This window comes from Echinops telfairi, unplaced genomic scaffold, assembly GCF_000313985.2.
Source record: "Echinops telfairi isolate 266 unplaced genomic scaffold, ASM31398v2 ScPeMD7_7458;HRSCAF=8496, whole genome shotgun sequence".
Taxonomy (NCBI): Eukaryota; Metazoa; Chordata; class Mammalia; order Afrosoricida; family Tenrecidae; genus Echinops; species Echinops telfairi.
Window position 1 is genome coordinate 45,128,459 of NW_022111358.1, and position 20,912 is coordinate 45,149,370.

A 20,912-nucleotide genomic window follows, 5' to 3' on the forward strand; every position below is an offset into this window, starting at 1 on the left:
GGCTGTGTGAGGTACTAAAGTAGGCAGAAGGAAATTCCCTCAGTCACATATGACAAAGACGAAAAATAGGTGCTCCCCAGACACACAGACAGGAATTCCCCAGTAAGAGGCAGAGTATCCCCTAGTGCAGGTCTGTTGGGCTTTCCCCAGACTGCACAGGATGGAGCTCACCTAACTGGGTGTGGGGCAGACATAAATTCCCTAGGCTAACGGGAGTGGTCTAGAGGTTGGCAGTGGAGTGTGAGAGAACAGGAAAGAGACAAAGAGGAGAAAAGAAAGAAAAAGAAAAACTAAGCCTGCTGAGACTGTGGGGGATAGAGAGAAGAGAGGTGAACAAAAGTAACAATGTAGCTGAGCCCTGATCCCTGCCCGTGGGGCTGCAAAGGTTTAGTCCCTTCCCCGAGGCAGCGGTAAGCTGTGGCTGTGTTGAGACAAAGCCCCTGCACAGGTTTCAAATAGTCCCAGCTCCGGCCGAGACAGTGACATGGCTAAGATCAAGCCTTAGCTGGCCTCCACTGTGGTAAGCCAAAAGTCCCCAGCCCCTTGAAACCTTGTGGATCTGTGCCTACTTATCTTTATGATGCTCCTCCTGTGATCCAGCAGTGTTGAGTTTCCCTCTTAGTAACTCTCCTGGGCTTATTTCTGCGGAGTCCCCCGGTATGTGTTACTCAGTCGCCATCTTCTGGGAAGCCCACCTTCAAGCCTTTAAGACCCCAGACACTATATCTTTTGATAGCCAGGCTCTATCTGCTTTCTTCATCACATTTGCTTATGCGCCTGCTTTGCCAAGACACTTTTTAATGTAATAACTGTGTGTGTGTCTGTCTTTCTGTCTGTATCTGTGAGAGAAAGAGAGAATGAGAGACAGACAGAAGCAATACTGAGACAGTATTTCTAATGCAATAACTGTGTGTGTGTGTGTGAGATGTGAGAGATCCCAAGAGACCATTTATAACAGCAATACTGTGCGTATGTGTGTGTAAGAGAGAAAGCAAGACAGACAGAAATGATACCAAGACACTGTTTCTAATATAATAACTGTGTGTGTGTGTGTGTGTGCATGCACTAAGAGAGAAATATGTCCTAAGACACCATTCCTGATGTAACATTACAGTCACCGTGTGTAGGCACAAGCTCTCATGAGGCACCTCTGAGTCTTCTCATCCTGTGGGCAGGTGCTGGCGACACCCCTCCCCTTGCCTCACCCCACTGCTCCCTGAGCCCCTCCCTATCTCCCTTGATGACTCCTCCCCGACCCCTTTCTCTCATGACTCCCAGCAGAAGTCCCCGAGCACAGAGCCCTGGGAAGACCCTCACCTGGGACACAGAAGAGCACCAGCACTGGGGGAAGCCACTGGGCCCTGGCACACGGGACCATTTCCCCACAACAGCCCGGTGGGTACAGCCTGTGTCTGCACCCAGAGGGGCCTGGTCCCCACTCCTGCTCTTCTCTGTGTCTGTCCAGCCATGATTGGAGTCATCTCCCAAAGCTGGTGGCTGGGGTGGCCAGCCTGGGGGTTTGTCCTCTCATCCCAGGTGGGCAGCCCAGAGTCCCTCGATGAGGATGCAGCCCCTGCCCATGCCCTCAGCCTCTGGTCTCTGAGGCTCACCTTCCCCCACAGCAGAGGAAAGCTGTGTTTCCTCTTACGGGGAGCTGTAGCCTCCTTTCTGAGAAAATGTCAGTTCCTCACAATCAGAGTTCCTCCTCGGACCTGGCCCTTCACCACCAGGGCCAGTGCCACCTCAGACCTGCAACTCCACCCACCTGGCCCTGTCCAAACCTTAAATGTTTAGAGAGACAGCGAAAATAGTTGTTGTTGCTGTGAGGTGTCACTGAGTGGGTTCCGACCCACACGACAGGAGACCCTGCCCAGCCCTGCCCAGCCTCACACTGGTTCCTGTGCTCGAGCCCAGTGTGGTTGGCACCAATCGTGTCCATCTACCAGAGGGCTTTGTCATGCTAATTTCTCAAGAGAGGGCATCTACGCATAGGTCAGTGTCAAAAGCAGAATGGCCAAGCACACACCATACATTCTAAAACAAGCCTTGCTAGTGTCCTGGGTTACACACTGGGCCGCTCACCATGAGATCTGGCCTGGGAGCACAGACCAGAAACCTGGGGCCCCTTTTGGGAACCCCCTTTCCCTCTCTCCTCACACCACTCTACCACCAAGCACCGTAGATTCTCATGCTAGGTATCTGTCCGCTCACCACCTCCACCTACGGCCCCCATGGGCGGGCCTCAGCTTTCACCTTCACCTTGCCTCCCACAAGGCCTCCCCATGGTTCCTCTCACAAGAGCACTGAGCTCACCAACGCGTTAACTGGGCTGCTCACAGGCTTGCGTCCCTGGCCTCCAGCTGTTCTGAGAATGAAAGCCCAAATGACTAAGTGGCCTGGAGGTTCTGCTTGGGCCTGACCCCCATCGGCCTTGCCAGTCTATCTTGCCCCCCAGGTCTCCTGGCTCTTTGTGACTGCCAGCCAGAGTCCTTCAAGCTCTTGCCTGAACTCTGCTCAGTTCCTACCACAGGGCCTTTGCACCTTCTGTTCCACCTACCCACCGAGATCCCATGGTAGTGCTCCCAATGCTCCTCCCTCACCGCTCAGCTCAGCCAGCGTGACCACCCCCTAGGGAAGCCCTCCTGGTCTTCCCCGATTAGGGCAATTCTCCCATGTGGTCACTCCCAGAGACCTTGTCCGTCCCCTCCAAACCTGAAACACACTGCCATCGAGTTGATTCTGACCCATCAGAACCCTGTCGAGGGTTTCTGAGATGATAAGTCTTTATGAGAGACTTTTCCCTGCCCTCATATTTTTCTCTACAGAAGGGCTGGTGGGTTTGAACTACCAATCTCACTGTTGGCAGCCCAACCCTTAACCCATAGCCCCACCAGGGCTCCTGTACATCCTCTCAGCACTCACAAATGTGTTGAAGTAGGTGGCCACAGTGCTGTTGTCTCCTGTCCCTGTCCCTCGCTTCTACAAGTCCCAGGAGGTCAGGAGCCAAGGCTGCCTCTTCGGATGGCAGTATAGCGGGCACAGCACTTGACTGCTGTGTCAGTCTTATGATTTGTTTCTCCAGCACCCCGCTCCCAAGGTACCATAACTGATTTAATGAGCCATCCGCAGTTTCACTGTACCAGCCATGCATACTTACGAGTGACCAAAGGAACCTTGTAAAGTCTGTGTGTTAGAAAAGGTTCTCTAGAGAGATAAAACCAGATTGATGATACTTTTATATATTTATTTATAACGATAGATATATAACACAAGAAATGAACTGTTAAATTATATACAGATAGATAGATAGATAGATAGATAGATAGATAGATAGATAGATAGATAATACAAGAAACGAACAGCTAAATTATAAAGCAGTACAAATAGCTCAGTGTAACTCACTCCCATGAGAGAGTTGTGAGACACTAGCAGTCCTTTGAGTCTTGAGGGTCGCTAGGTCCTCCTCTGTAGAGAGAGCTAGGCTATATCAGCACAGCAGCAAACAGCAAGGCAAGTCACCAACTGTCAGCCAGGTCACCAAACATCAGTCCCCAGCTCCAGAGATGTACATTCCAATTCTCTGGCAAGGCACGTCTTAAAGGGACCTCACATTACAGCAACACAGTTCACAGGTCAGGTGTCCCACAGGTAGTGTAGCTTGCAAATTGAGGCACAGAACAAGCAAGGCAGCAGCACATTGGTCCGATGGTCAAAGAGTGAGAGACAAGAAAGGCGAAGCTCACCGAGCCACTTATCTCTCCGCCCTTCAATTAGTCCCACATGTGTTTATCAGTCAGGCTGGAACAATAAACTAACTATCTCAGTCTGCATCCACAAGCAAAGTCAAATCCGGACAGGCCATCCATAAAGTCAGCAACAATATGCACCAGTTCACAGGCTCAAAAATCTCCAGCTGGTCGGGTTCTGGTCAACTCAATGTGGGCTGCCTCACTCAGCCTCCACAGGGTGCCCATTGGTCACCTTGCCTTAGACCATGAGTTCTCACCACCTCAACAAGCCTAGCCCCCCTCGTGCTAGGTCATGAACCTTGGACCAATCAACCCCGCTCTCATCTTCTTTTTTCCCTGTAAACCAAGTCCACAGATATCAGTGGCCAAACTCAACCCAGCTCTTTATTGCTGCATTTCTCCCACTTCCACTCAACAGGTGGGTCCAGGTGGTCACCTAGCAAGCATTCCAGCCTGCTCACAGCTCCCTTTAACATTCAGTCCCAGAGAGGAGTTTTCTTCATGGTTCCAGATTTTTTCCAGCTTCTGACAAAGACTACTGGTTCCTGAGAACTCCAAAGCACTGGGTGGGGCATATCTTTCTTTGCTGATGGTCGCACCAGGGTGGCAGCTGCCTTAGCAGTTCCCTGCTTCAGTTTGCAAGGCTGACTTCCTGCAAAACATCCCGAAGGAGAGGCCACATGGACCTTCCCCGATGCAGCCCTAGGTGCTGGAGCACCCGTGTGGAGACCCCTGCCAATGCTGAGATGCTTACACATTCACTGACTTGGCTTTCCTCCTGCAGTCGCTGTCATAGTGTGTGTTTTGTGAGACGGAAGAGGACGTTGTGGATTGGTGTTGGACATATGCGTTAATGGGTTAATGTTGGACTTGTGGGCTTGGGCAGGACTGGGTTGGGATGTTTTCTTGATGCTCACTTAACCTTTATATAAAAACTCTCTCTTGTACATGAGTTTCTGTGGATTTGTTTCTCTAAAGTCCCCAGACTAGCACACAAAGCAAAGATGTAATTTTGAGGCTTGAGAACTGAGGTGGGCTTCACCCAAGCCACAGTATTTTCAATCACTTAATGTGTATGTGAATGCTGAGCAACGACTACGGGGACCAAAGAAGAATTCCTGACTTCGGATTGTGGTGCTGAGGAAGAACATTGACTACGCCATGAACAGCCAGAAGAAGGGACCAGTCTGTCTTGGAAGAAGGGCAGCCAGAAGGCTCCTTAGAAGTGAAGGCGATGAGACGTTTTCTCCTGTCATTCTGACATGCCGAGATGAAAGCAGGAAGATCACAGGCCGGTGGGTGGAAAGTCTTGTGGATCCAGTGGCAATGGTGGCAGAACCTCAGTGCTGGCAGGGGTCTCCACGTGGCTCCTCCAACTCCAGGGCTCTGATTCTATCAGCACAGCTCCATGTGTCTTGTCAGCAGGAAGATGAAGGAGAGAGAGAGAGAGAGAGGCCTCTAGGGAGCTATTTATTTCTGTGGCACCTCCAAATAAGGTCATCAAGGTGCGACCTGATTGACAGGCTAGACTCCACTCCTTTGCAAGTTGACACCAGATTATGTAACCACCACAGCGCATCAATGGATTGGTCCTATCAGCCAGACCAAATGCCTGGGCCAGGGGCAGCCACGTGGTATAACAGGTGCCAAAGCGCCCCCCCACCAGGACTTGAAGCCAGTCTCAGAAATGAGCTCGCTGAGCCTGCTTGATCTCCCTTGAGCGTCTCTCGTTCACCCCCTAGCGTCTCTACACCTACTTCCCGGTTGTAGGCATTAGGAGGAGCAGAGAGATGCTCTTTGAGAAAGCTGGCCCACGGTGGGTGGTGGGGCTTCCTAACGTCCTGGGTGCAGATGGTCAGAGGAAAGACTGACCTGGCCAGGGTGGGAAGCTGGGCGAGCTGACCATATTCTGCAGGAGACGATCCAAGACGAGACTGGGGCTCTGCCTCTGTTGGGTGAGGAGGAGCTCCCCCACGTCCTCACGGGCCCCACCGCAGGGCACCCCCAAACCACGCTGCAGCCCACCGTGGGGCGGCTTGTGGCAGGAAACTGCGCTCTTCTTCCTTGGCCTCTGTTAACATCCGTGTTTCCCTCCTCCTAGTTTGCATAGTCCGCACCCCCACTCTGTGCCCAGCTCGCTCCACCCAGAAACCATGAAACCAAACCCACCTCCGGTGACTCAGGGTGACCCTGGGTCGGGTTTTGGCAAGAGTGAATCTTCTCCTGCGTGTCAGCTGGGGACCGTGCAGTGACCCATGCAGTGACCCGCAGCAACCCCAGCGCTCCTCCACAGGAGCTCTGCTCCCTCACCTGACCTACTGCGGGGCTTCCCACGCCTCTGCCACTCTCTCCTCGGATGACCCCGTGTGCCCGTGACAGCTGCCCACGGAACAAGGACGGCCAAAGAAGAATCAATGCGTTCGAATCACAGCATCGACGAAGAGGAAAAGCACCATGGACCACCAACAGATCAAACCAGGAGGAAGTACAACCAGCATGCTCCTTAGAGACCAGGGTGCTGACTTTGTCTCGGGTTGACCAGAGAGACCAGTCCCCGGAGAAGGACATCAGGCTTGGTAAAGCAGAGGGGCAGCGAAAAAGAGGAAGGGGACCAAGGCGGTGGTGGCTGGTCCTAGAAGCCGAGCTCACCCCCCTGCCGGGGCTGCAGTCTAACCGCAAAGAGGACTTCTCCCCGAGGACCAGCAAGCAGGTCGCGGGCTGGCCACTGGGCTGGCCCACAGGCAGGTCAGGACTGAACCACGCTGCAAAGACCTGGGAAACTCAGGTCTTTGGAAAACCACCGGAAACACGCAGTCTACAGAAACCACCAGCAAGAGGTCTGAGCCCCACCAGCTTGGCTGCCTTCTGTCCAGGGGGTTCGGCCGATCATGAATGATCTTGGGGGCATGGGGGAGGTGCGGGGGTGGGAGGTTTTGACATCTGTGGTGGTGGTAGAGAGTTGAAACGCATGGAGGTGTGCAGCGACACAAAGTAAATCTGCATGTGCGTTTGAGGGGGCCGGGGTGGGGTGGAGGGGACGGTGGCAAAGCTTCTCAGATTGTACACTTTAAAATCCTGCTGTTTCCTTTAGCTCTGGTTGCATGTGTTGGCTGCTAACCACAAGGTCCGCGGTTCGAAACCATCAGCCTCTCCATGAGTGCCAGGCGAGGCTCTCCACTCCTGGAAAGACTTACAGCCTCAGGAACCCCAAGGGGCAGCTCCGTGATATCTGACAGGGCTGCTGTGAGTCGAGATTGACTGATGGTGGTGATTTTAGAGCCTTTGGGGTGCTTTGATAAAACGGCTAAGAAAGCCAAGGAGAAGAGAAGGGGGTGGGGAGACAGAAAGAAGTGAGGATGCAGGAGAGGGAGGAATGACGCTCTGGGACAGACGGCTGCTCCTGGCAGTCCCGGGCCCTCCCTTTATGGGCTCCTGGCTGCCAGCACAGGCACAAGATCCACGGGGGGCACTTGGGACTAAGGGGAGGCCCTCGGGTCTCCTGGACCCACGTTAGGGGAGGTGATGGCCAGTTAACGTGGGGCACTTCGGAGCTGCTAACGGGACACTGTGCTCCCAAACTGCCAGCCGGGGATGGGGATGGAAGCGGAGGCAGCGTCGGAGTGACTGGAAGCTGCCGGAGGAACAGGTCCCCGCGGGGTGCAGAGCCTGGCGTGGGGGGCACTCTCCCAAATGAAAGAGCATCAAAGAAAACCCAGGAGATGCCAGGTGAGAATGAGGACGCAGAGGGTCAAGAAGAGGGTGGGGGTGGAGAGAGCAGGTGACTGATGGGAAAGGAAGGGATGGATGAAGGAAGTGGGCAGAGGCCATTTGCACAGGCAGTTTCAGTGGAGTGAGCTGGCAGCTGCTGGCAGGCCAAAGGAGGCTCACAGTGTCCCCACCATGGGCCTCCGCTCAGGGGGACCCAGACCCAAGAGGAAGGCCTTCCAGCAGGGAGCTGGTCCAGGACGGAGGGAGAGCAGGCAGAGTATTTGGGGGGTGTCCTCAGGGAGCCTCCTGAAAGGGGATTTAAGTATGGGCTGTTTCTCCCTGCCCACAGACTTCTCACCAGGCTGGTGCAAAGCCGGGGCATCTCCACCACTCCCAGGACCCTTCCTCCGGCGCACTGCTCTCCCATCGGGGCTTCTTCCACACGCCTGCTGGCCTGAATCCTTTCCTTCCCGGGATCATGAGAATACATCGTAACTCCCATCCCACATTCCCCAGGGATGGCCCGTCCTTGCCCCCAGCTTATGAGATGGGGAAGAACTACACAACAGAATAAAAGGAAGTCCATTCAAGGAACGTGCAACGCATGATTCGGCCCAATCGAAGGCAGTTTGTCTCTGGGCAGGGTTGTGAGTCTTAGAGGGAGGCTGGCATTTGATCTCCCGGGGAAGAGGGCAGGCAGATGGGACCCTGGGAGCTGTCCCTGGCCTCACTTGCGGGGCTGGCTTCCAGAACTGGAACCCCAGGCCTGGGGAAGGAGGCCAAGAAGATCCAAATGAGGGAAAGGAGGGGAAACGGCAGGGTCTGTTTATTCATCCGTGTACTTCTTTACTGATTTGAAAAAAATGCATGCGTTTGTGTGTCAGTCTGGGTAAACTAGGGAAACAAATCCACAGAAACTCATATGTTTAAGAGAGAGTTTGATATAAAGGTTAAGTACACATCAAGAAAGTATCCCAACCCAGTGTTGTCCAAGCCCACAAGTCCAACATTAGCCCATATGTCTGACACCGATCTACAAAGTCCTCCTCCATCTCACAAAGCACATGCAATGACACCGACTGCAGGAGGAAAGCCGAATCAGTGAATCTCAGCAATCTCAGCGCTGTCAGGGGTCTCCACACGGCTGCTCCAGCACCCAGGGCTGCATCGGGGTAGGTCCATGTGGCTTCTCCTCAGGGATGTCTTGCAGGAAGTGAGCCTTGCCAGCTGAAGCAGGGAACTGGCTAAGGCAGCTGCACCCTGGTCTGACCATCAAAAAGCAAGAGACCCGAGATAGTTCTCACGGAGCCATTTATCTCTCCGCCCTTCAATTAACCCCACTTGTGTTTGTCGGCCAGGTTGGCACCATAAACCTGAACTATCTCAGTTTGCAACAATGGACAAACAACACGTGGCCCATACCCCCAGGTGGAAGACTGTTCAGCCACAATGAGAAGTGGAGCCCTGAGGCTGCGACGTGGACGGGCCTTGAAAACAATACGCTGAGTGAACGTCCGTCACAACAGGACGGTATGCAACCCCACTTAGAACAGGGAACTAAGTGCCAACAAAAGTGCGTTGGCAGTGACCACGGGTGGGGAAGAGGGGGAGGGGAGTCACCGTTGCATATGTTGAGAGACACAGTGGTGATGGTCTCACAGCATGGTGAAAGGAATTAGCATCACCAGATTGCATGCGGGTAAAAGTATTTATATATATATATACATTTATACTTACACACACATATATAAGACATATTTACACATAGAATACATAGAAGGTATGTGTTTGCTGTTTGATAGGTACTAAAGTGCTAGGGAAAGAAGATAAAAATAGAGTAAATAAATGCTATTTGTTTCCTAAGATAACGATTCTCAACCCTAACAAATGGATGACTGCATACATAGGTATATCGCTATAGATAGATGAGTGATTTATAGAAATATACACAGATGATAGGTAAATAGATGCATGTTGGGTAGATATACAGATGATAGGTTCACAGATAAAAGATTGATAGATGACAGATACATAGTTGATGTTAAAAGATAGATGGATAGACACTGGCTATATAGGATAGAGAGATTAATAGATACATAGGAATAGATTAATAGATACATAGTAAATAGATGATAGAAAGTAGGTAGATAGGTAGACAGAGATAGAGGAGAGGTGCGTGGACCCTGAGGCCCCTTTAAGGAGCACAGGTGCCGGGACCCAGCTCTGACTCACTCCATCATGCCAGGACTCAGGCAGGTGACTTGGGTGCTTCTACAACTATTCTTAGTTTGTGGTTAGAAGTGAGAACTTTTCTTCTAAGAATCTCAGGTGCAGAAAGGAAGATAGGCAGCAAGCGAGAGGGCAGCAGGCTCTCTGGAGCATGGCTTACCGCCAGGCATCCACCTGCCTGCGTCTCCACTCTGGACGGGCCAAAGGCCAGACCTTTGTCCAGGCTAGCAACCACGAGACTGAGACGTGTATTGAAGAGGTCTGGCAGCTCTGGGGAGCGACTGATGGATCAGAGGGCCTGGTCGGTCCCCAGGGAGTTGCCAGGTCTGTATTTTGGATTCTGTTTTCCAGGCCACGCCTCCATCTGTGACCCTGCAGCAGTGTCCAGCCCAGTGGGGGCCAGGGTGGGCGTCCCACGGCAAGTTGGGGGTGTCAGGGGAGGGCTGGGAGTCTTGCCAACTCCTGATCACAGGGTCAGAGCAGAGGGTGAGGGGGTCAAGTGTCTATCAGGGACCGTCACAGATGCCACCAGTTCACCGTGACCACGGAGGAGCTCAGGGATCATGATGCCACCCCTTCCTGGGTGGGGCTGAGAAAAGCCAAGTTGACCTTTGATTCCAGGTGGCCGTCCACTGTGGTAGGAATTAGTCTATGGGTTCCCAGTGCTCTTCAGGTGTGGCTTCGTTGATATATTGTCACTTTTTCTAAATGAAAGAGGGACCCACACACTCTGGAAGACACGAAGTCACTCTAAAGCCAACACTAGAGAAAACTACATCTGATCTACCTAGCGATTAAGAGTTGGGAGTGAACTGAGAAAGACGACCTGGGAGCCATCATCTGTCCCAACTCTCCCTCCTCATCGATAGCTGTAAAGTTCAACTGATCGTTAGGAAAAGAAAACAACATTAAAAGAAAACTTGTCAAACCACTTATTGCCGTGAAGCATATATATAACACAGTTTGACACTGTAATCAGGGTCAAGTGTTCGCTTCCATGGCAGGGTTTGGTCACAAGGCTGCACTCCCATTGCCACGCTTTCCAAACTTTCTATCGCCCGGACAGAGATGCTGTACCCCTGAAGCACGAACTCTCCCTTGTCCCTCCCCACAGTCCCCGTCACCACTAACCTACTGTTGTCTCTGCGTTTGCCTGCGTTAGATAGTTCATGTAAGTGGGATCGTACAAGATGTCCTTCTGTGGCTGACTTCTCATGGGACATGATGTTGCCACGGTTCATCCAGGTGTGGCATGTCTTGGAACTTCATTGCTTTTGCTGGCTGGGTCATGTGCCTTCGTAGGGAGACACCACCTTCTGTTAACCCGTTCATCGGTGCATGAGCATTGTAGTTGTTTCCAACTGTTGCACATCATGCTGCAATAAGGACTGGTATTCGAGTATCTATGTGAGTGCATGGTTTCAAAACGTTGGGGGAGATAGCTAGAGGAGGAATTGCGGGGCCCCATGGCCATTCTACGGGTAACATGTCAAGGATCCACCTAACGCTTCGACCCAGTGGCTGTGCCATTTTACGTTCCCACCGACAAGGCACACGGGCTTCAATAACTCCACACCCTGGCCAACACTCGCTGTTTTTCTCTACATATCCTCTCCTTGCTAGTTAGTGTTAGATGTGTATAAAATTATTTCTAAAGAGTCATTTTAGATATTTTAAAAAATAATTTTTGAAGGTGTAATTATGTACCTCAGGGACCATTTACAAAACGTGTAGTGTACAGTTTAATGAGTGTTGTTTTTGTTTTTAATGCTAACCTGTGAATAATTGTTTCCCAGTCAAGATTTTAACTGGAATGGTGGTTATAGGACTGTGACCTTATCAAAACTTATTGAAATTCCTCTTTTCCCCTCTGTAATGAATAAGGCTACTGGGGAGGGGGCAATAGTGGAAAAGGAGTTGAAAAACGCTGTCATAGTCTATTAGTTGACCCAATCACAGCCCACCCAGACTCCAGGGGACGGCGACAAGGTCAACCCTTCATGGGATGAGTGTTGAAGAACGTGCAGCCCTGGTTGATTAGTGTCGTGCGCGAGAATCTTCGAGCGGTGACTTCTGTCACTAACAGGAATAACAAGACCTGAAGAGGGATGGAGCCACCTGTCCCAAAGCCAGGGAGCAGCACTGGCCTTGTCCCTGGTTGCCAGCAGGGGCAGGTCATCTCCAAAGGCCCATCTGGGCACTTGGGAAGGTCAGCTCCCAGCCTGCTGGGACACCATATGGTCCCAGACATAAACACTAGGCAGATCCAAGGAGGCTCTGGAATCTCCATCCTTCCTGGGGGCCTTGCCCAGCACCCATGAGTTTCGTGGGATGGTGGACATGCTTTGTGCTGACCATGATCTTGTTCTGGGTAGAATTGCTGTCTACATGCAACAGTGCGGGAATTCCACTTCTGGCCTCTCTTTGGGAAATGGGGATGGCTGCAGACAGTGGGCCCACGATGCCTTGTGGTGACAACTGGCCGATGGCGGCCCCTCAGAGAGGACAGGCACACCCAGTGGACAGCAGTCCCCACCCCACCCCTCTGTCTGATACCTGCTGCTGTTTTGTCCCAGTCTCAGTTGTGTATCTCCTGCTGCTGCCGTAATAAAAAGACCTCAAATGTATGCCCTTTGTTTCTTGTTTCAGAGACTGGACACCTCACCTGAGGTCAGAGTGCGGCCCTAGGAGCAGGGGTTCTATCTCTGTCGGTCTCCTGAAAAACCTCTTCATTCTACCTGCCTGGCACCTACGACATTTGGGAGAGCCACCCCTGTGTCCTACTCTCAGGGAGGGTCGGGAGGGAGCAGGAGGAAAGAAAGGAGGACCCCAAGTATTGGGGCTGGACCCAGGAGAACCTCAGCCCCTGACCCCAACTTCTGAAACCCAGAGCCATCCCCTCCCCTGCCCCACTCCAGGTACAGAAAACAGTCTCCGCCAAGACCCAAGTCCCTCCTTCTCCCTGAGAATCCAGTCCCTGCTCCTCCTGCCTGGGGGTCAGGAGTCCAACAGCCTCTCTCAGCTGGTCTCAAAGGCTGGCCCCTGGACAGGGCCTGCCTGGGGAAGGAGCCCATGGACCCTCCGGTCAGGCTGACTCTGGCCTCCTTGGAGCCCTCTGGGATCTGTTCACCCAGAGGACAGCGGTGAGCATGCTCAGGAACAGGGGCACCTTCAGGAAGACCAGCAGCAGGAAGTGGACGCTGCAGAGCAGGGACCTGTGGGGACAGGGTGGCAGGTAGAGAGGCCGCCTCCTTGGGTGAAACCCCAAGGCCCTCCTCCGCCCACCTCTCCTTTTGAGCTGATGCTACGTAATTCCAGAACAAGCATTAAGGGAATCGCTTCAGGGAAGCCCCTCTCTGGAGCCCTGGCCCCACACTCCTCGATCAAGAGCTGCCCTGGGACGCTCTTCAGGGAGACTTGGGGGGGGGGGGCAAAGGGAAGAGGGGGGCACTGGATCCTCTGCTTTACAGAGCATGTCCCTGAGCCCACGCCTCTGTCCCTCCCCCCAGCCAATAAGCTTCTTGAAACTGGTCCTGATCGCCTCCATTCAGCCCCCAGCAGGGTGGGGCAGCAGCACCCCCTTTCTGGGTATCTTTGAGAGGAGAGAAAGCCCAAACCCAAACTCCAGCCTGGAGCCAGCCCTTCTCCCCAGAGGCCCCAAGAGCAACTCCTGGTAGTGGGATCCCCAGCAGAGCCGAGACATTTGAAGGTGATGAATCAGGACCCTAACTCCGAACCAGGGTGGGGAAAGGAGAAGGAGCGGGCTGAAGGGTAGGATGGGCACCCCAAACCAGCCTCTGGCCTGTGTCCTTGTCTCTGCCCAGTAGGGCAGGGGCTTACAGTAGAGGTGGCCTTTTCGGTCCAGAATCCACCGGCAGCCTTGGAGAGTGTGGAAGCCAGCACCCGGGCTGGGGGAAGTCAGCACAGGATGATGGTTTTGGGACATGGGCGCTGCCACCAGGCCCCACCCCAGGGTGCCCAGTAAGGCACCAAGCACCCTCCCACTATGGTCTGCAGGACGAGGGTGCTTACTGTGGGTGGTGGGTGAACATCTCGCAGGTGCTGAGGTTCTGTCCAGCGGTCCCCAGGAGGAAGGTGGGGGGCGTGACTGCAGGGATGGTGTTCTCTGGGGCAGAAGGGAAAAAACCACACATCAGGTTACTGCTTTGCTGCCGACACTCAGCACCTGTTGGAATCTGAGTCCTCTGGAGCCACTCACTCACCCAAAGGGCTTGAGAGGGACCCTGAGGCAAGACCCAGGTCGCACACACACCCCCGGGTGAAGCATGGCTAAAGCAAGCAAGCTTCCCCCACCCTGAACTTGTCACCCATCACCCGCCCCTCAGGGCCCAGCGAGCTCTCCCAGCTCATCGCACGGAGTTATCTCCCAAAAGGATCAGGCTTTCTCTGCATCCCGGGTCTGACCCCACTTGGGGTAAGTAAGGGCAGGGACCTCTCAGGAGGTTCTCCAGGGGGTTCGCCAGCCTCATGGATAGCCACCCCCAAAAGAGGAAGAGGCCAGGAGAAGTCTGGAGGAAGATGCTCTGCCGATGGAGTCTCAGCGCCGCCCACTTTCATCAGGAGGCCGTTCAAGGGCACCACGAGGAAGGAGAGGAGGCCAAACCCACTGTCAGAGGGTCACTTGCGCTTCATAGGGACCCGACGGGGGGCTTCTGGGGCTGCCAGTTCTCGAGGGAGCAGACGGAGCCTTGTCTGTCTCCCTCGGAGAAGCTGGTGGGTTGGCCCTGCAGACCTCGCCCGTAACAGTCGGATGCTTCCCCAACGGTGCCACGAGGACTGGGAATGCCGTGCACAGGCTGCCACCTGGCTCCTCCAGACCAAGGGCCTCGGTGTCTCCAATTATTGGCATGACCTCATGCTCACCCCATCCCCACCCCGCCCCCATGATGCTCAGGGCATCATAGAGCACCATGCAGGTTATGTTTCATCCAACCCGCAGTCTCTGGTCTCCTTGCCGTTGGAGATACGTCGATGGGCGTGATGCCACCCCTGCCCTCGGGTCAGGACAGAGACACAGAAACAGCCAGTTCAGTTCCAACACCAAGTGGTGGGTAAAAGAAAGCCAAACGCGCTGCCATCGAGCCGATGCCAAGCACTTCGCCATCATGCCACCACCAAAAAAACCTGACTGCCATTGAGTCGATTTCAGCCTAGTGACCCTACAGGACAGCGGGGAACTGACCCCTGTGAGCTTCTGAGACTAACCCTTTCTGGGAGGAGAAAGCCCTTTTTTCTTCTCCCCTGCAGGGTGGCTGATGGTTTTGAACTGCTGAGCCCATGGTTAGCAGTCCTGGTACCCGCTACACCACCAGGGCTCTGCAGCAGGCCCAACAGGCATCCAAAGGAGGAAGCACTCCATTCCCCCGCCTCCAGGTAAGTGGAAAGGAGGGATGAGAACTGGGTAGTACCTAGAAGAGGCTACCAAGCCAGAAATGCACCAAGTCAATTCCAACTCATCACCCCCGTAAAGGGCAGAATAAACCCTCTGGGTTTCTGAAGTTGTACGTCTGTTGTTGTTGTTGTTGTTGTTGTTGTTGTTGGTTGGTTGGTTGTTAGGTGCATCGAGTCTGTTTTGACTCACAGCAGCCCATGCACAACAGAATGAAACACGCGTGTCCCTGTGCCCACCCCCACCCCCCCGCCCCACCATCGTCATGTCTGTGCCTGTGGTTGCAGCCACCATGTCCATCTGGCTGGTCAAGGGTTTTCCTCCTGTTTGCTTGCCCCTCTTTATAGAAGCAGAAATACTCGTCTTTCTCTGGAAGACGCGGGATGGGAAAGCCACGTGGCTATAGGCTAAGGTGAAGGACCATGATAAGGAAGAGGCTGAGGACAGGACGGAGCATGGACGTCTGATGGAGTGAGGATATGGGTGACGAGAGAGGGAATTAGACTCAAGGGACAAGGAGGCTAAGAGCCCTGAAGTGAAAATCTAGTCTTCATGACGATTGCCCTTGCGTATGTAGGATAAAGAAAACCTGATCCTCAGTCCAGAAGGGGGAGAAGAAAGAGGAAATGGAAGGTTCACATCTGACAGCCCAGGGGCCCTCGGTAACACCAGTCAGACTTCAAACCCACTGCCATGAGTCCCGGCTGACTCATCATGACCCTGTAGGCCAGCGGAGAACTGGCTCTGGGGGTTCCCAGACTGTAACTCTTTACAGGAGTAGAAAGCCTTGTCTATCTCCTGAGGAGAGGCTGGTAGTTTTGAACTGCTGACTTTGCGGTTAGCCATCGAACTTGTAACCACTGCCTCACAGGGTAGGAGAGTTATATTGGAAACCATTCATTTTTATTGGCACCGTGTGTACCGTTCGATGACGTTCTCCCAGCAGTACTGAGCAGGTGGATTTCAGGGGAGGGATCATTTTATCATGGTTTGCCTGATGCTTTTTAAGTTTGGCACCGCCATCCCAGTGTCTGAGAAACCTCTCAGTCTTGGGGAAATCAGGGTGGTGGGGACCCTAGTTGGCTCAGGGATGAGGGTTTTGTGAGGTGGACAGAGAAATGGTGCATGGAGTTTCCAGGGCTGGTAAGAGAAAGTGTCATCTCCCATGCACGTTTGCAGTTGCTTAGGAGGGAAGGGAGGGGAGTGGGGGGGGGGGCAGTAAATTGAGCGGAAATGGAGGAAAAGAGCAAACTACTGGAGAAGTCTGTGAGGTTGCAAATGCACAGAGAGGGAGCAGGAGAGGATGGATCTGTAGGAGGTGGTCAGACAGTAGACTATGGAAGCGTAGCGTTCTGAGCAAGGACCAGTCTGGGATGATGACTTAGCCGTGGCGCGGACTTCTGAAAGGACATGTGTGTGAAGGGCACTAGAGGTCAGGAGGTCAGGAAGCGTGAAGCAAGGGTGTTTGAGAAGCTTTGTATCCAAACCGCCCAAGATGATGGAGGAAGAAAGACGAGGCTTCCCACTCCTGTGAAGGGTGACCGTCTCGGAAACCCACAGGGACAGTTCTCGCCTGGCCAATGGGGTTGCTGTGAGTCAGCAGGGACTCGATGGCAGTGAGTTTCAACTTGAAGATGACGGCAAGGGTTGGGGGTCCCTGTATGTCGGGGAGTGACCTGGAAGCCAGTAGATGGACTGTCAGGAAGAGGCAGACAATGAGTGTGGCCTTGAGACGCAACTTCTCCAGGGAGCAGGTGAGAAGTGGGCCAGGGAGGGGAATGGGAGCTGACGAGAGTGAGTTCGAGACAGGAAGGGGGCATTCTAAACTTGATGGTGGCGATGACTGTACCACTCTTAGAATCTGATTGAGCTACTGAATTGACATGTAAATTACATGCCATTGACATGTGCGTGGTATGTCAATAAAACTGTCAGGGAAAACAAGAAGTGGGAAAAGGTGATGGAGGGCCTGGAGGATGTGGACCTGGTTTCCCGGCCCCAGAGCCTCAGAGGTGTAAGGAAAAGAGGCCCGTCCATTCAAGAAGACTATTAAACAGAAGCTTTCCTAAGGGAGGGCAATGGCAGGGCAACGTGGAGGAGGGAATGTTCTGTGAGCAGCCAAAGACCTGGGAGAGCTGGTTTCCTTAGGACAAGGCTTTCCAAAGGGTACAGTGAAACGGGCTTTGGCTCAGCCTGGTGGGGCCTCCTCCAAACGCAACGGTGTGAAAGTCAGGCCCTCTGAGAGTTCGGGCAGGGTCAGTCATCGGCCCCCCTGCTCTCAGGTGGACAGCACCAGCCTGAGGACAAGAACAGAGACGCGCATAAGCATCCCCTCCGCCCCGGACCCTCGTCCTATCACACCCATACGCTCTGGGGCAGGAGGGTGGGAGCTGTCACCTGCGGAAACAGACACGTTAACCCGAACCGATGGGTCGTACGACAGCACATCCAGGATCCACGTGCTCTGTATTCGGCACCAGTAGGGCCCGTCATCACCGGCGGTGAGGTTCTCCATGGTCACGGTGAAGGTGAGGTTCTCCGCGTGGTCTCGGATGCTCACACGGCCATTCCTCTCTTCCCGCGCTCCTCCTTTGGTCTCCACCACGGTGTCGCAGGATAGGTCATACGGTCCGCGGCACCAGTACTTATTGGACCCTCTGTACACCTCCTCATACCGACACTGCACGCTCACAGAGCCCCCTGGGGCGCCCGTCACAGAGTCCGGACCCGTCAGAGGCAGACAGCCTGGAAGACACAAGCAAGCCACATCCCAGGTCTCCATTCAGAAGGGGTCATCCACCTCCCCTCAGAAGAATTCACTTCAGAGGGCAGCACTGAAGCTGCAGCTCAGGGAGAGGGACGTGTCTGATCAGAGCACACGGGAGCAAATGAAGGGGGAGGAAGAGAGAGTGGAGCACATCCTGGTCCACCAAGCCTTGAGGACGATATCCCCACTCAGAACAGCCAATCCGAAGAGAGGACCATATGGCCGGCCCCACTATGAGATACGACATCCCTCATTGACCCAATGCCCTACAGAGGACAGCACTGGAGACAGTTTGGGAACTGCACCCGATCTGATCCCCCCACACCAAGGCAAAACACTAAGGGCGTGCGACAGAACAGCAAGGGAAACAGAGAAGGGAAGTCCTGAGAAAGACCAAAAATAGACTTTGGGGCCAGGACATGGCACCCCATCAGACTTGACCGGAAAACACTCCTAAAGGTCAACAAACAGACCTTGATCTATTTACAGGCTTTTCTTTTGGGGCCATTGGTTTGTTGTTGTTGTTGTTTATTGCTTTGCTTTGCTCTGTCTTGTTTTTGTGCATATTATGATCTCTGCAGGTCTATCTAGGTAAGATAGGCTGGATAAACAATCTGGAGGAGAAAACAACAGGGCCGATGGTTCCAGGAGCACATGGGAGAGGGGGAATCAGGGGAAAGGAAGTGATGTTAACCAACCCAGGGACAAGGGAACAACAAGTGATCCAAAATTGGTGGTAAGGAGGGTGTAAGAGGGTGGGGACTGATCAAGGGCAATGTAACTGGGAGGAATTACTGAAACCCAAATGAAGGATGAGCATAATATTAGCCAAGGGGAAAGTAAAAGGAAATAGAGGAAAGAACTAGGAGGCAAAGGGCATTAATAGAGGTCTAAGTACAGACATGTACATAGTAAATATTTTTATATATGATGATGGGGAAATCTATCTATGTGCATATATTTATAGGTTTAGTATTAAGGTAGCAGATGGACATTGGTTCTCCACTCAATTACTCCCTCAATGCAAGAACACTTTTTTCTATTAAACTGGCATTCCATGATGCTCACCTTCCCGACACGATCGTTGAAGACAAATGTATGCATAAGCAAATGTGGTGAAGAAAGCTGATGGTGCCCAGCTATTAAAAGATACAGTGTCTGGGGTCTTAAAGGCTTGAAGGTAAACAAGCGGCCATCTAGCTCAGAAGCAACAAAGCCCACGTGGAAGAAGCACACCAGCCTGTGTGATCACGAGGTGCCAGGCATCAAAGAACAAAAAATCCTATCATTGTGAATGAGGGGGAGTGCAGAGTGGGGACCCAAGACACATCTGTGGGCAACTAGACATCCCCTTACAGAAGGGTCACAGGGAGGAGACAAGTCAGTTAGGGTGCAGTGTAGCAACAATTAAACATACAACTTTCCTCTAGTTCTTAAATGCTTCCTTTCACTCCCCCACCCCCCACCCCCGGCAAAAAAAATCATGATCCCAATTCTACCTTAAAAATCTGGCTAGACCAAAGGATGTGCACTGGTACAGATAGGAACTGGAAACACAGGGAATCCAGGACAGATGAACCCTTCAGGACCAGTGGTGAGAGTGGTGATACTGGGAGTGTGGAGGGAAGGTCGGGTGGAAAGGGGGAACTGATTACAAGGATCTACAGATAACCCTCTCCTTGGGGACAGACAACAGAAAAGTGGGTGAAGGGAGACATCAGACAGTGTAAGACATAACAAAATAATAATAATTTCTAAATTATCAAGGGTTCATGAGGGAAAGGGAGTGGGGAGGGAGGGGAAAAAATGAGGAACTGATACCAAGGGCTCAAGTAGAAAGCAAATGTTTTGAGAATGATGAGGACAACAAATGTACAAATGTGCTTGACACAATGAATGTATGTATGGATAGTGATAAGAGTCGTACGAGCCCCCAATAAAGTAATTAAATTTTTTAAAAAGTTGTACGAGCCCCCAATAAAATTATTTTTAAAAAGAAAAGATGTATTCTATGATGAGGGCAACAAATGTACAAATGTGCTTGACACAATGGATGTATGTAAGGATGGTGTTAAGAGTTGTACGAGCCCGCAATAAAATGATTTTAAAAATAGATAAATAAGAAATTTATTTTAAAGGAAAAGATACAACCACCCCAAATCCAATACAATTAAAACAACAACGAAGTGGAGGATGAACAAAAATATTATTGAAACCATACATTAAAGGAAAAGAAACCAAAAAAAAAGTGGGGGGGGGGCATCAGAGCTCCCCTGAGGCTCCAGGGTGATGGGATCTGGGAGAGCAATGGCTTTAGAGTGGACACCCCAGCTGATTGGCAGAGGGAGCAGCAGCCGGCACCCTGGCTGGTGTGTGAATGTTGCCAGATTCACTTTCCTCCGAAGACTCTCGGGGCCAGGGGAAGACGTGCTGGAGAGGAGGTGGGCCTGGGATGTCCTTCCCAGCAATTCTGAGCTGAAACGTCACAGGCTAAGACCCTCTTCCCCACTCACCGGTCAAATGGACATAACGCTATCTCTGGGGCAAGCCTAGATGGCAGCGCTGCCCGTGTCAGGTGGCATCATGGTATCTATGGACTGGACCGTGCTCATGGACGGAGGCGTGCGTAAGAAGTCAGTGTTTGTCTGTTTAATGTCAGCCTTCACTGCCTCCTCGACATGGCGCGAGGCTTGCTCCCATTGTCCTGTCTCTCCACAGGCCGTATGTTTCCATCTTTCTTTTCATCTCTTCCTCGTCTCTGGCAGTTAGACAATCTGTCAACTTGCGAAGGGGTGGAGTCTCACCTGTCAATCAGGTCCTAGCTTGATGACCTCATTTGGAGGCACAGCGGAGATAAATAGCTCACTGGAGGCCAGACACACTCTCTCTGCTACACATTCCTGTTGACAAGCCACATAGGGTGGAGCTACACTGCTGGAGCCAGAGCCCTGGAGCTGGAGGAGCCACGTGGAAACCCCTGCCAATGCTGAGATGCTTCCACCACCACTGGATCCACAAGACTTTCAACCCACTGCCCTGTGATCTTCCT

At 52.6% G+C, this 20,912-nt stretch overlaps 1 protein-coding gene across 1 annotated transcript in view; it reads right to left on the minus strand.

Annotated features, from left to right (window-relative positions):
* Positions 1–20,912, minus strand: part of LOC101638488 (CMRF35-like molecule 2) — a 33,502-nt gene that overhangs the window by 9,863 nt on the left and 2,727 nt on the right. The window contains exons 2-4 of the mRNA XM_004709307.2: positions 17,494–17,841; positions 13,719–13,812; positions 12,817–12,901 (exon numbers count right to left, since the gene is read on the minus strand). Coding sequence (XP_004709364.2) covers positions 12,817–12,901; positions 13,719–13,812; positions 17,494–17,841 — 527 coding nt within the window. The remainder of the gene's footprint in view (positions 1–12,816; positions 12,902–13,718; positions 13,813–17,493; positions 17,842–20,912) is intronic.